The sequence below is a fragment of the Diabrotica undecimpunctata genome, chromosome 1 (assembly GCF_040954645.1).
Source record: "Diabrotica undecimpunctata isolate CICGRU chromosome 1, icDiaUnde3, whole genome shotgun sequence".
NCBI lineage: Eukaryota > Metazoa > Arthropoda > Insecta > Coleoptera > Chrysomelidae > Diabrotica > Diabrotica undecimpunctata.
Window position 1 is genome coordinate 4251441 of NC_092803.1, and position 14493 is coordinate 4265933.

The following is a 14493-nucleotide window of genomic DNA, read 5'->3' on the forward strand; positions in this document are numbered from 1 at the left end:
TATATTGATTATCTCTTGAACTATCTCTTATTGCATCTACCAACGCTAATGACTCTATTAATTATAAAGTGATTCACATAATTCGCTATATTTTTTGAAGTACAACTTTTTTAAATGTTTACTCGTAAATCAAGCAATTTTATTACATATAATACTTAATAAACTGCTACCAAAGTACAATTTAAAAACGTGCCTATTTTATATGTCCATAATAAAAACGTTTTGACATTATTTTTAAACATTTTTAACTGATGTCTTTAGGACAACGTACCATTCGTACCAAATGATCCTCGTATAGTGTTCGAGGATGGAAGACAGACCCTTAGATTTAATGAAACTAAAATCACGGATGCTGGCCAATACAAATGCGAAGCTGTATACAAATATGTAAGAGATTCAAGAGAAGCGAAGCTAGTGTTTTCAAGTAAGTTTATTAATAGTATTTTATTCCAAGCTGACAAAAATAAATTATTTTGAGCATTAATTAATGACATTTTAAAGTCACCACAACGTTATAAAGGACAATGAATAGATTAGTAGTATTAGTTTATTTAAAGAGTATAAAAAATATATTATATGAAAAAAAAAATGTCAATAGTCACTTAAGTTTTAATCTCAGCCAAAAATAATATCGCCCATTCACAAAATTTTCTGTTATCCCAGATACAAAAAGAACGAAATTGAGCCATATTTAACGAAAATATGATAAATTTTTCCGAGCAGCGTGATTTTAAGTTTCTTGAGCAGCGACTTTTTTCTCGCCAGGCCGACAGGTGAAGAGTTCCTCCACTACCGAGCCAATTTGGTACTCGAAAAAATATAAACTTTATTTATGTTTTTTTTATGTTTTGTTATGGATAACTGGAGAAAGAAGTGAGAGGTCAAGTACAAAAAGCAAATTGACTGGCAGGATGCCTTTATAACACTATATGGCGAAACAGACATATTAACACTGGGATGAAGTCAAGAATTTATAAAGCCAGTGTAAGACCAAGAATGACATACGCCTCAGAATTAAGACCCGACACAATCACAACGCAAAGGCTACTAGAAACGGCAGAGACGAGAGTACTGAGGAGAAATACAGGAAATACGCTGAGGGATCCAAAGAGAAGTGAAGACAGAAGAAAATGTAATGTACAGTGTATAAATAAATGGACACAAAATAGAAAAAAAGAATGGAATAACCAGATACGCAGTATGAAGGAGACCCGTGTTGTCAAAATAGCAAAAGGTCTACAATCGGCAGAAGAAGTATCGGACGACCGCGCAAAAGATGGAGTGACGACCTTCCACGGGGATATTAATTCGCCAATGAACGAGCAGAATTGCTTATAAAGAGAAAGAAGAAAACTGCATTTTTTCGTCTTACTACTTACTTACTCCATGGCGTTACAACCCTTCGTGGGTTTTAGCCGACTCGACAACATGCCTCCACTGTTTTCTGTCTTGAGCAAGCTCCATCCAATTCTACACGCCCATAATGCTTAGGTCTCCTGCTATATTATCTCGCCACCGGAGACGAGGTCGTCCGCGTGGTCTCCTTCCAGTTGGGACTGCCTCCCACACCAGTCTTACTGTTCGTTCGTCAGAATGTCTTCTGAGGTGTCCTGTCCATTGGAGTCTTCTGGACTTTATTTCTTTTATGATGTTGGCGTCTGGGTAAAGTTCTTCGAGCTCTTTGATAGTTCTTATCCTATATTGTCCTGATGCTTTATCCAGCACATGGCCAAAGATATTCCTTACTATTTTTCTTTCCCAAACACATAGTCTCCCTTCGTTTGCCTTTAGTATCGTCCACATTTCGCTTCCATACATCACAACGGGTCGTATGATTGTTTTATAGAGCTGTATCTTCGTAGTTGTTTCGATTTTATCAAAACTCAAAGTTAAAGTCATCGATGGTGATATTCTGACCCATTCTGCCTTTGCTTTGGTTATTGCGGCTCATATACATATATTTCGTCTTGTTTTCGTTGATTTGGAGCCCCATCTTCTCTGCTTCCTTCTCGAACCTCACGAAAGTCTCCTTCATCCTTAATCGTGTGTTTCCTATTAGATCGATATCGTCTGCAAATGCCAGTAGTAAGTTTGGTCCTTCTCGATGAAATACTTTATTCGGTTTTTCGATTCTTGCACTTCTGATTATGTGTTCCAGAGCTAAGTTGAAGAGTTATGGTGAAAGTGCATCTCACTGTTTTAGTCCATTGTTTATTTCAAATGTCTCCGAGTAGTGTTGTCCAACTCTCACCTTACATCGTAACCGTTCCATACACATCCGTATCAACCTGACTAGTTTTTTTTGGAAAGCCAAGTTCCTGCATCGCTGTGTACAGTCTGGCCCTGCATACGCTATCAAATGCTTGTTTAAAATCTATAAACATCTGATGAAGCTTACTATCAAACTTCCAGCATTTTTCCATTATTTGTTTTATTGTGAATGTCTGGTCAATGGTAGAGCGGCCCGGTCTAAATCCGCATTGATAATCTCCAACGATTCCTTCTGTGTATGTTTTGGTTTTTTCTAGCAGGATGTTTGCAAGGATTTTGTAGATGGTGTTTAGGAGTATTAATCCCCGGTAGTAAGTACATTGCTTTTTGTTTCCTTTTTTGTGTATTGGTACAATAACCTCTTCTTTCCATTCATCTGGCATTGTTTTTTCTCGCCAAATGTCTTGAATTAGCTTGTATATATAAGTGTACAACCCTTCTCCTCCATGTTTTAAGCACTCTGCGGGTATACCATCGCTACCTGGTGTCTTATTATTTCTAAGTTTTTTAATTGCCTGTATTACTTCTTCGTATGTCGGGTATTGGTCTTCTATTTCAGCTGTATGTACCTCTATATTTGATGTATTTCTTCTAGATTGGTCGTTCAATAGTTGATAGAAGTATTCCTTCCAGGTTTTTAGGATTGCGTTGTCATCAGTGATAAGCTGCCCGCTGTCGTTTTGAAGGAAGTTTCTTGTTCTTGCTTAGTACCTGGTCTTGATATCTGAAACTCCTTTGAAGAACTGTCTCGCTTGTTTGTTCTTTCTTTTTTCGTCTTCCTGTAGTATATAAAAAATTTGGACGAGGAAACGTTATGATTGATTTCTTTAAAATATATGTAGAATAAATATTAGATAAGCAAAATATAACTGATTGACTAACGTCTTTTTAGATGCTCCTGGACCAAGACGAGATTGGCTGATTTATATCATACTATTACTTTTCATCGCTTTAATCTGCGTAGGAATTTTTCTTTTATTGAAAGTTAGAAAGGAAAGAGTAAGTACATTTTAAGTAATCGATCAAAATTGGAATTATTATTAGTTATTTAAAAATACGTTTATCTTCCGGAAATAAATTTATGTTATTATTTTCATAGAAGGCAGAATTCTGTGATTCTGAACTTCAAGTTTGGTCAGCAAGAGCTCTATTCTGTCCAAAATATTCGATCCTTTGGATTTGTTAAGACCATGTATCGTTAAGCCTTAAATTTTATTCAAAAAAATTGTGTTGAGCAATTAGAGTGGGACCAATCAATTTCTATTAATATTCACCAGAATGGATGACAATCAAACATGAACCTTTTTTCAATTAATAATCTTCAAATATTACGTCATATCAAATAGAAGAATTATATTTTTCTTGAAGTACACGGTTTCTCAGATGCTTTTGAACAGACCTATGGGACTTGAATAAACATAAGAAGTATTAATCCACTAGCAGGCAAATCTGAAATAATAGAGATAGAAAGTTAGGAATTTTTCTCTAGGCAATTACACGTTTTCTGCTCTTTTTAAAGCTTGTTCTTCAGATGTATTTTTAATACCGTAGGTATCTGGGATGAGTAAATTTTCCCCTTAGAGGGAGTGTGAGCCATGTGGCTAAATCTCGATAATGATAATATGGATAAAAATTAATGGGAAAATCTCAGTAGTTGGCTGTATACCATCGTTTAAAAACTTATACATAAGTAAAACACTTCACATTTGTATTTAGTTATAAAAAATATAATTAAAACTTTTTAAAAGTGTCGTCAAAATTTATACAAGAGCATAACGTGACGTTTTAGATCTAGATCAGATCATCTTCAGTGCCTTCTTTTGTAATTGAAGCTAACACTAAAATTGTAGCTGTAACATCAATATATGGTTTTACATTGTTCCAAATTTGAATTCTAATGAGACTCTAGGTCGATGACATTGGATAAAAATTTAATACTTAAAGAGCAACATATTTCTTTGCTCGACTTGAACACGTGGTTCTTGTCAGTTAAAACAGTTGGTCTGTGTCGTTTGAGCGGCTGATCTGGCCAATGTAGCAGGAGTTACGCTGTGCACAGGGTATATAATAGACGACATTAGTTTGTTCTTGAGGGGCCAATGGAGTTTTTGTCTTTGAAAATAACTTTGCTAAGGTTCTGGTATTTTTTAAGGCTATTTTGACAGGTAAGTTTTTAAAAAGTTTGCTAAGCTTCTTAGTCATCTGTGGGAAGAACGGGAACAAAGCATATTTTGTGGTTTGTTCAGAGGTGACAGAGGAATTATTCATCTGTATTTTATTAGAAATGAACGCTAATGTTAGCCCGTTAAGTGCTTCAGTAGTGGACTACCCATAGCTTTTAGAATTTAAAAATTTATTGACGATGGATACGGGATAGGAGTTATCTATGAGAATGGACTTCAGTAGATTGAGAGATTCTTCTTTGTACAACGGGTGTGTCAATGTGTGTACTCTAAGGCCGAGGGCTTGTACCAGGTTAAGTTTATATCTGATTAGGTGTGTCGAATGGTAATTTAAGAAACGGTTGACAGCCATTTCTTTTCTGTACCAGCTAGTGACTAATCTGTTATCAGGTATGCGAATAATTCGCATATCTAAAAACGGGATACTGTTATCAACCTCAAATTCACATGTAAATTGTAGGTAAGGATCAAAGCAGTTAAAAGCTGACAAGGTGTCTACCGTCTTGTCCGGCGGGGTTGACGAGAATAGGAGAAATCGTGGATCCCATAGGAGTTCCAAAAATTTGACGATAATATTATTTGTCATTGAAAATTAAATCATTGGTGTCAAAAATTAATTTTAATAATTCGGAAAAAGTTTTGATTCCAATGGTTGCGGAGAGAAGTTAATACACTGGAAACTGGAAGATTTGTGAACAAGGATACTACGTCAAAACTGACTAAAACAAAGCCTCTGGGTAGTTAATAATTATTAATAAATTTACTGAACTGGAAACAATCTCTTCTGTTGAAGTCATTATTATAATTGTATGCTTGTGAAAGAATGTTCGTTAGAAATTGAGCTATATTCGTGTTCGGAGCATTTATTGACGATAATTTATGGGTCACATACTCAGTTGTGGCTTGTGAATTTTGGGGAGACAGTAAAATCAAGGAGCATAGCCATTGTAATTATGGAGGGATTTCGCTAGTTTCTCGTTAATAATTTTATTGTTTTTAAGTTCAGTAAACTATCGGTTGACTTTGTTAGTGTAGGTTGAAGTGAGATTGCGAAGAAGTGGTTGATAGTATTTGCTATCATCTAAGAGTTGATGGCTCAGAATAATGTATTGCTCTCTCATCATAAGGACTATGGCATTACCTTTATCACTAGTTAATACCAAACACTAGTTGTTTGTTATCGAAATGAAAAAATGGGGGAATTGTGACGAGTTTTGATTGGCGGAGATTGAAAAAGGTGGGATAAGTATGTAGGAAAAAGTTTAGCGAGATTGAGGAGAGAGAAAGATATAATCAGTTGGTTTCCAAGTCTGTAAGACGAACAGTGATTGTTCTCTGGCGGTTCCTGAAATGTAGCAAGCAGTAGTGTTGAATGTTAGTGAGTTTTTGTGGAGTTAGTGTATCTGACAGAAGCTGAAGCAGCAAAATATTGTAAGTCATATTTCTCTACTTATATTCCAAGAGTCACTGTTCAGGCCAACGAGAGATTCAGTTTATCGTAAAGAGAAGATATTCCAAGAGTCATTTTTCACTCAGGCCAACGAGAGATTCAGTTTATCGAGAGGAGAAAGGCTATCATAATTTGAATGATTTGTGCTTTTGAAGGAGATCATTAAGGACGATATACTTGCAACAATCTGTGTAAGATTGCTGATTACATAGGGAGCGGTTGAGAGGAGATAATATAGTCTACAAGGAACAAGGATTTGGACCACTCATCATCAGAGAGAGATATTTTTGTTTTCTGCAGTTTTTTTTTCTTTTATTGATAACACAATTTTTACACGTAATTTAGAAAGGATATAAATATTTTGATTAGGAGAGTTAGAATAGTTTGGGATTTTGAGATTTCAATTAATATTGTTTGTACCATTAATTTTGATTGTTCACGTACGGAGAACAAAATTTTGAGAATCCTTATATGAGATTTGTTTATTGAAAACTTTTGAGTGTGAATTATTTCATTATTTTTATTTCAATATTTATAGTGTTAGATCATATGTGTTTTTTATTATTCCGGTATTCTCTGGACCTTACCTTTCACATGTAATAGCATAGATATTGAAGCACGAATTTAACCCTGAGATAAAAGAATTAAAAATTGTGATAGAGTCATAATCATATCATTTAAATAATTTTAATTAATCAAAAAAAATTAATTAGCTAATTATTGCTTGGCGCACCAAGACTTTAAATATCACAATAATATATATATATATATATATATATATATATATATATATATATATATATATATATATATATATATATATATATAAATAGAATTCATTCATATGCACCCATAGTGTGCATAGGGACTAATAATTCATCTCTTTCTCAAAAACGCACCCATTTACCTAGTAGCATTTCGCAGTTTTTTCATATGTGGGTATCCATTAACTATATGAAACGATAAAACCCCCTTTAACATTGTAGTTCCTTTAACCCCACTTTATTTTAAACATATTCAAAACCCTGATGATAAATTATCAGATATTAATTATATTAAATTTCTTAAAAACGTCTAATTGGAACTCACAAACAATCACCTTGTAGTTTAATTAAATAAAATTATAATGAAATTTTACAGAGATTGAAGCGAGAAATGGCGATTCTGGGACTAGCCTATTTCGAGAAGGGCGCTGTTGAAAATATAAACCCCGAACTTGGCATTGACGACCAGGCGGAACTATTACCTTATAATCGAAAATGGGAGTTTCCAGTAGAACAACTGAAACTGGGTAGGTAAAACATAAATAGACAATAACCAAGAGTATCTATGTGTTCTGGCTGTACCCTATTTCCAGTCTTCCATCTATTTAGTTGCTATATTAAAACTGCTAAGATCTTCATGATTTTTCTTTAAAACAGTTCAGAAGAAGCTTATTTTCAAATTTACGTTACATGTATATACGTTAATGTAAAACCCATATTTTACCTAGTTTTTACAAGATACACACAAACGCACACTATGTTATAACATTTTTATATTATGTAATCCACTAAAAATATCTTCAAATATATTTTTTAGGAAAACAGTTGGGTTCCGGAGCATTTGGTGTGGTTCTTAAAGGAGAAGCTAAGTGCATAGTAGAAGGAGAAGCAGTGACAACAGTGGCTGTGAAGATGGTTCAGAAGAATACGGACAACACGTACTTAAAAGCTCTGGCATCGGAGTTAAAAATCATGGCACATCTAGGAAAGCATCTCAACGTCGTGAATTTACTTGGAGCTTGTACCAAAAATGTTAATAAAAGTAAGTTGTTCAAATTCAATCGATTTTTTTATTGAAAAAAGTTTAAATTCGCAATAAATTGAAACTTAACGCAATAAATAAAAAACACTTTAGAACCATATTAACCCTACACTGTGCAATTTTTTATTTCGTGTCCCAAAAAATCTGAACAATATAATACTGCCCTCCTTTGCCAAAAGGGCGTATCTCAAAAAACCTAAATTTTTACAATTCACACTTTTGTTATATTTTTATCAGCACTCACACTTTTTCAGTATTTTTCAGTTTTAACTGCCTTAAAGTGTGTTTTAAAATACAATTATATTTTAGATTACTGAATTTTTTTGTCACCTTTTGTCCGGCAAAATGTGACAATAGAAAGAGTGGAGAGTTTTAAATATCTCGGAGCAACAATCACTGCAGATAACGATATCGCGGAAGAGATTAAAGGAAGAATTTAGGCAGCAAACAGATGTATGTACATGTACAGCCTCCACAATACTATTAAATCTAAAAGCCTAACACGAACATCAAAGATTAAAATATATAAAACGGTGATTAGACCGGTGCTCATGTATGGGTGTGAGACGTGGACCCTGAGCGTTGAGATTCTTGGCAAATCGATGTTTTCTGTTTTTTTCCCTTACAAGGGATGGAACAAGCCTGTGGTAAAAGTAGCAGTAGAATCCTACTGAATTTGACAATCTGAAAGAGCTGGTTTTTATTGGCTTTAAAAGCTTTAAAACAATATCGTCCTTTCGACTAAAGGCATCTTCCGTTGTGTCATGAAAACGAAATCTTGTGGGCAGTCGTTTAAAATATACGCCTTCATAACCATCATCATTTATTTGGCAGACTTTGGCGACAAATAATCTGTATGATTTTTTTTTAAACCTTCACTACGACAAAGTCATCAGGTAAAATACTTGGTACAACATCAATGTCTTGCTCTTCAGTGTTATCGGGACAATGAGTGTCACAAAAATCAATACTTTCTTGGTAGGAGAGTGCTACTGATTCATCAGAGGATGATTCGTCGAAAAGTTTCCTTTTGACAACACGAACTTCAGAACTTTGAGATCTGATGTTTTGATTCTGCAGTAATGCTTTCCTCCCTTCAATTTTTCTGCATCCTTCTTTTCTTCTTGTTCTTCTAAAAGTCGCTTCTTATTAGGTGTCAATGTTAGTAGGGTTGACTTCAAACTTTTCCTGGTTCGTTTTCTTTTCATCTTAATTTTTGGGAAGGGAATAATATTTGAAGGTGAAATTACTGACTGTTCTGATTTTGATGACGGCTGGAGCTCTATCGCACCAGTAACAAGTTCTTCTTCTTCTTCTTGCTGAAACTGAAAAAAAATATGACCTTAATCGTCTAAATCTTTATCTAAATCTTGCTCTGTTACTTCCGCTGGCATAAAATCTACGCCCGAAAAAATATTTTTATCCAGTGGGTAAATTCCTGAAGACCGAAAGCTCTCTCTTGCTATATCTACAGTAGCAGTTTTTGTAAATGCTGTAGAAAAGAGACCAGCTATATAGTAATTGGAGAGAACCTGTTTTGGATGGGAACTGGCTTAGCTGTCAGCGACGCTCTCATAATAAGCTTTTAATGGTTTGAAAAATGCTCGATCGAGTGGCTGGGTCTTATGGCTGCTATGTGGTGGCAGACTTAATAAATGAATGAAATTACCTTTTGCAAATGTTACTGCTTAAAGATTTGTATGCGATACATGATTATCTAGAATCAACGAACAGGGTTCTTCTCTGTTGGACTTGTATGTTTTTTAAAATGTTTCGGGTACTTGATAAACGTGGGAGTGTTCATGGTGACCAGTTGCACTCATACAGTCAACAGCCGTAATTATTTGTCCTTGTTCGGCAGCTACAGCTTTTGCTACATCTCTCTTTCCAACAGGGGCAACATGTTTGGGCAGATGGTTTGGGACTGTCTTTATGCCCATTTCATCGACGTTATAGATACGGTTGGGAGGTAACCTATATTTTTTTATAGTGTTCTCCAAAATTTAAAAATACTGAGCTAGTTGCACTCTATTGAAGCCCATGGTTCTAGCAATACTTGTTTTTCGTGAACCTCGTGAAGACAGTCGGTTTCTTTTCATTAAAGATCTAGTGAAGTCCTAACCAGCTAACTGATTTACGGGTGAAAATGGATGCTCAATACGGTTTCTTACACAATAAAAGTAAATATGTAATATAAACATAAAATCTTTTGTCCAGTTCTTTGCACTGCTGAATTATTTCGTTTTCTTGGATCTGGGTTAGAACTGTTTTAAATCTGCCTAAAGACTGGATACAAAAAAAAGAAAAGACATTTCCTTTTTCCAATATTTGCGTAGTGTCGCTTCATGAAATTCTACAGCTTTTGTTGTCGAACGTATAGAAATGCCATTATTAATAAGTTCACGAGCTTCGCACAAAATAACTTTTGTCAAAGGCTTGCGGTCTGATTTCTTTTGTAGTTTTTGGAAAACGGAAACCAAGGTTTAGATGAATTGAATATTTCATTTCAAAATTAGTAGAAACGAAATTAATTTATGATAATGGGGAAAAATACGCATTCGCAGTTTTGTCCCACATCTCTCACGTATTTTAGCCCCATTCGGAACATTGACCAAACCATCTGCTAAAATTTGAAGGACCTAACCTCAATCGAAAACTCTTAACATAATAACCTAAAATCAAGCCAAAACACCTGAATAAACTAATGCAATGAAAAATGATGCCAATTTAATTTTATCACAAATTAAGGTTGTTATGCCAATATTACAGTGCAATAGTAAAACATTATATTTACCTCATAGTTTGTAAACAACGCCTTGAATCAGCTTTACACTTGGAACAACACATATCTATTTTAACACATTTTAACTAAAATCGGTTCTAACTGGACATTAGCGGCGAATTTAAATGAGGTGCGTTTTTTTGCCTTTAACTACCCTACAACTGTAGCTTCCAAAAGTATATTGGAGCTATGAGTGATAAATTGTTTGGTCTCTTCTGGCAACTTGGACAATAATAAAACGATCGTGGCGAGCCATTGCTACTTTTTGGCAACTTTGTCCTAGTCTCTAGTCCATTCTTAAGCGTTACTAATGCCTGATACCTAGCATTAGTTTTTAACACAACGCCCTGTGTTACGCCTACCACTGCCTCTATGTGCCTCTGAGATATTCTTTGCTCCACAAGACCAATAATCTTTCCCCTTTCTACATGCGTTAACCCTATATAAGACATATTTTTTGTTTTTGAACGCAATTTGTTTAATTTCGTTTAATTTACAACTAAAACAAATAAGCTATAACGTACCGAGCTGTGTTATCTGATTGTTTTATCGGTTTGTTAACTTTCAATAAAAAGCTTTATTCTTCGCAACAATGACAAGCTTCTTTAAAAGAAATTAATATTGGTTTAAAATACATGGTGATTCGATATACCGTAGAATGGGATGACTTTGATAGAACATGAATATTTTGTTTCAAGAGAGTATGCAACCGAAATGTTTCATCTGTTATGGTGGTTGTCTGAACTTAATTTCAGTGCACATGTTGAATAACTGTAGCGGAAGGCGTTTTTGACGAATATCAAAAGTACACTCTTATAAATTCACTGTTGAAGTTTTTATTTTAATGTGAAGATTTTAGATTGTGTAACTAAATTTAAACATACAGCTCTCACCATACAATTTCAGGTAATTTTGTGTTGCCTTAATTTGTTTAACTGTCAATATTTTAAAATATTAACCTAAGTTATTTCCGTGACTACTTCATTAAATTATATGATTTCTTCTCCGGGGTCAATTTGATACATTTTTCGGGGTGACTTTGATATTTTATTTCTTTGTATAATTTTCTTAATAAAACTTCAAACCGTTAATTAATTTCAGGTTTTCATCATTATCTATATATAAAGCCAAAATGCCGTGAGTTACTAAACGAAAGTTGGGATCAAGAAGCTACCAGAACTTCTCTGACGAAACTCTTGAACATGCTCTGCTTCAAATAGTAAACGGAAACTTGTCTGTTAAAGCCGCTTCAGAAAAATTCAAAATTCCGTATGGTACTTTATATAATAAATACAAAGGAAAGCATGGGAAGAAACCAGGAGGCCAAACTGCGTTGTCGGCGCTGTAGGAAAAATCAATCGTGTCCTGCATTGTCAAATGTGCCGATTGGGGATTTCCATTATCGACGTTAGATGTACAACTTTTTACTAAGAGTTATTTAGAAAGAACTGGAAAAATTATTTCTAAATTTAAAAACGGGGTAAATCCTGGTAACGACTGGGTAACCCATTTTTTAGAGAGGCATAGTCAGCAAATGTCTGAACGACTTGCGTCTAACATTACTAGAGCTCGGGCAGGTGTCACAAAAGAAACGATATAATCATATTTCAATAATTTAAGAACAACTCTCTCAAATTGCCCTCCATCGCACGTTTTTAATTACGATGAAACCAACGTTAGTGATGATCCGGGGAAAAGAAAGATTGCTATATAGAAGAGGGACCAAATACCCAGAGCAAATTTCTAATCATAGTAAAGCCGTCATATTAATAATGATGGGCGGTGCTGCTGATGGCACACTACTCCCTCCTTATACAATATATCGCAGCGAACATATGTGGAATGCGTGGACATTAGGGGATCCACATGGCTCTTCTTGTTGTAGTAGTGGATGTTGCGCAAGAGGAGCTAGATATAACCGAACAAAAAATGGGTGGATGGATTTAACTTGTTTTACAGACTGGTCTGAGACCATATTATTACCACACGCAAGACGGCTGGAAGGTTAAAAATTTATGATCGGTGACAACTTGGCGTCTCACTTTTCAGATCATGTAAAACAACTGTGTGAATTGCACAATATTGAATTTGCTCTTGCCTTTCCCGTAATTCAACACACATATGCCAGCCTTTGGATGTATCGTTTTTTAAACCCATGAAAGTTTCTTGGCGAAAGATTTTGACGGAATTTAAATTGCGACACCCAAAGATTACTGGTGTACCTAAAGATCAATTTCCTTCGTTATTAAAAAAATGCTTGGAATTAATGAATCAGACAATTGCAAAAAGTGAGCACAAACGTGGAGATTGTGAAGAAAGTGCAATTAAGAGAGTTTTGAAGAAAGTCTTAAGTAAAATAGCAACAATCAACCATGATGTTGATTATGTAGAACCTCTGATTAACGACAGCCTCACAGACCATTTGATAAATAAAAAGTCCGAGATAGAAGTTACTAAACGTCGAAGTAAAAAAAATGAAATTGAAAATGAAAATTCTGTGGAGAACCAATCATATGAAGATGAGATGAATACAAAACCATCTCTTGCTGAATTGAATGTTGGAACTTATGTGCTTGTAAAAATTATGTCAGGTAAACGAAAATATATAAATTACGTATATGCCGGAAGGATACGAGAGAAATTACCTTTTGGCGAATACGAACTCATTGGACTTAAATCACTGGATGAAACCCATAAACATTTTGAAGTTGTGGAGACCGACGTTTTTAATGCTCCTTTCGCTGATATCTTAGCAATTCTGAAGACCCCATCAGTTGAAACAAATGAAACAGCAACGAAATGCATATTTCCTGACAGAGTTGATGTTAAAGAAAAATAACTTATTTTGTTTGCCTTTCATAATATATTTTTTTGACTTTTTTTTACTATTTTATATTGTTTTTCTAATTTGCTAAAATGTTTTTTACTCAATAAAGTATTAGCTAATTCTAGAATCATTAATTATATACTAATTATTGTGTGTGTAGCAGCTATCAAAGTCATCCCCCAAATTAAAATTGAAATATCTAAAAATTGGCTTGATCGATTAAAAAATTGGCTGACTTTGATATTACTACAGCTTTTATACATCGGCTAAGCTATTTTAAAGCGGGGTATCAAAGTGACCTCACATCAATGGGTGACTTTGATATATACTTTTTTATTTTATTTTTAAATCCTCAATTTAAAAATATATATACTATCAATTTAAATTAAATAAACATAAAATGCATCCCAATGGTGACTTTTCCACATTTTTGGGATGGCCCATTCAAAAGTTACACTAGAAAATACGGATAAAATTAACAAAGTCACCCCGTTCTATGGTAAGTTTGGTTGTGTGTATATAGATACAGAATTCTAGTGGATTTATTTTACGATTTGTCAATAAATAATTAAACAATAAAAATTCTCTTTTGTATTTTTCAGAAGAGCTTTTGGTGATTGTCGAATATTGTCGATTTGGCAATTTGCAGAACTACCTCTTGCGTCACAGGGAACATTTTATTAACCAAATAGATCCCCTCACGGGTAAAGTAAATTATATGATAGGTCAGGAGTGTTTGGACCGTACGTATTCCGTAGCTAGCAACATTAGGTATGCATAACAAGAAATTTTTATTTAAATTTGATCTTTTATCTTTATAATCTTGTAACATTTGGTATATTAATAATTCAGCTTGTTGCATTCCTTTGCGTTTGTCTTAGTTTCAATACTCTTTACCTACTTTTCTATTATTTTTAAATGCTTTGATTTTATATCTATTTAGCTCTTTAATTTTCTTCTACTTGTTTTTTAGTCAAGCGCATTCCCCGCTTATGAGGTATGCCGCACTTGCTGATTCTACCTACGGTGACAGACTGGTACCTCCGAGTACGATGGGTGACTACAGAGCTCCCGCTGCATCAGAAGATACTGATATGACTTCTCTTACTCAAGGTAAGCATACATATTATACTATAGAATGAAAAAAAGTATCAAAATAATATTGTTATATCGT

General features: G+C 34.3%; 1 protein-coding gene across 1 annotated transcript in view; it reads left to right on the forward strand.

Annotated features, from left to right (window-relative positions):
• The window catches only part of LOC140444334 (vascular endothelial growth factor receptor 1-like), a 96313-nt gene that overhangs the window by 49756 nt on the left and 32064 nt on the right, over nt 1-14493 (forward strand). The window contains exons 15-20 of the mRNA XM_072536086.1: nt 262-424; nt 3164-3270; nt 7045-7195; nt 7486-7710; nt 13922-14090; nt 14293-14432. Of these exons, the coding sequence (XP_072392187.1) occupies nt 262-424; nt 3164-3270; nt 7045-7195; nt 7486-7710; nt 13922-14090; nt 14293-14432 (955 nt within the window). The remainder of the gene's footprint in view (nt 1-261; nt 425-3163; nt 3271-7044; nt 7196-7485; nt 7711-13921; nt 14091-14292; nt 14433-14493) is intronic.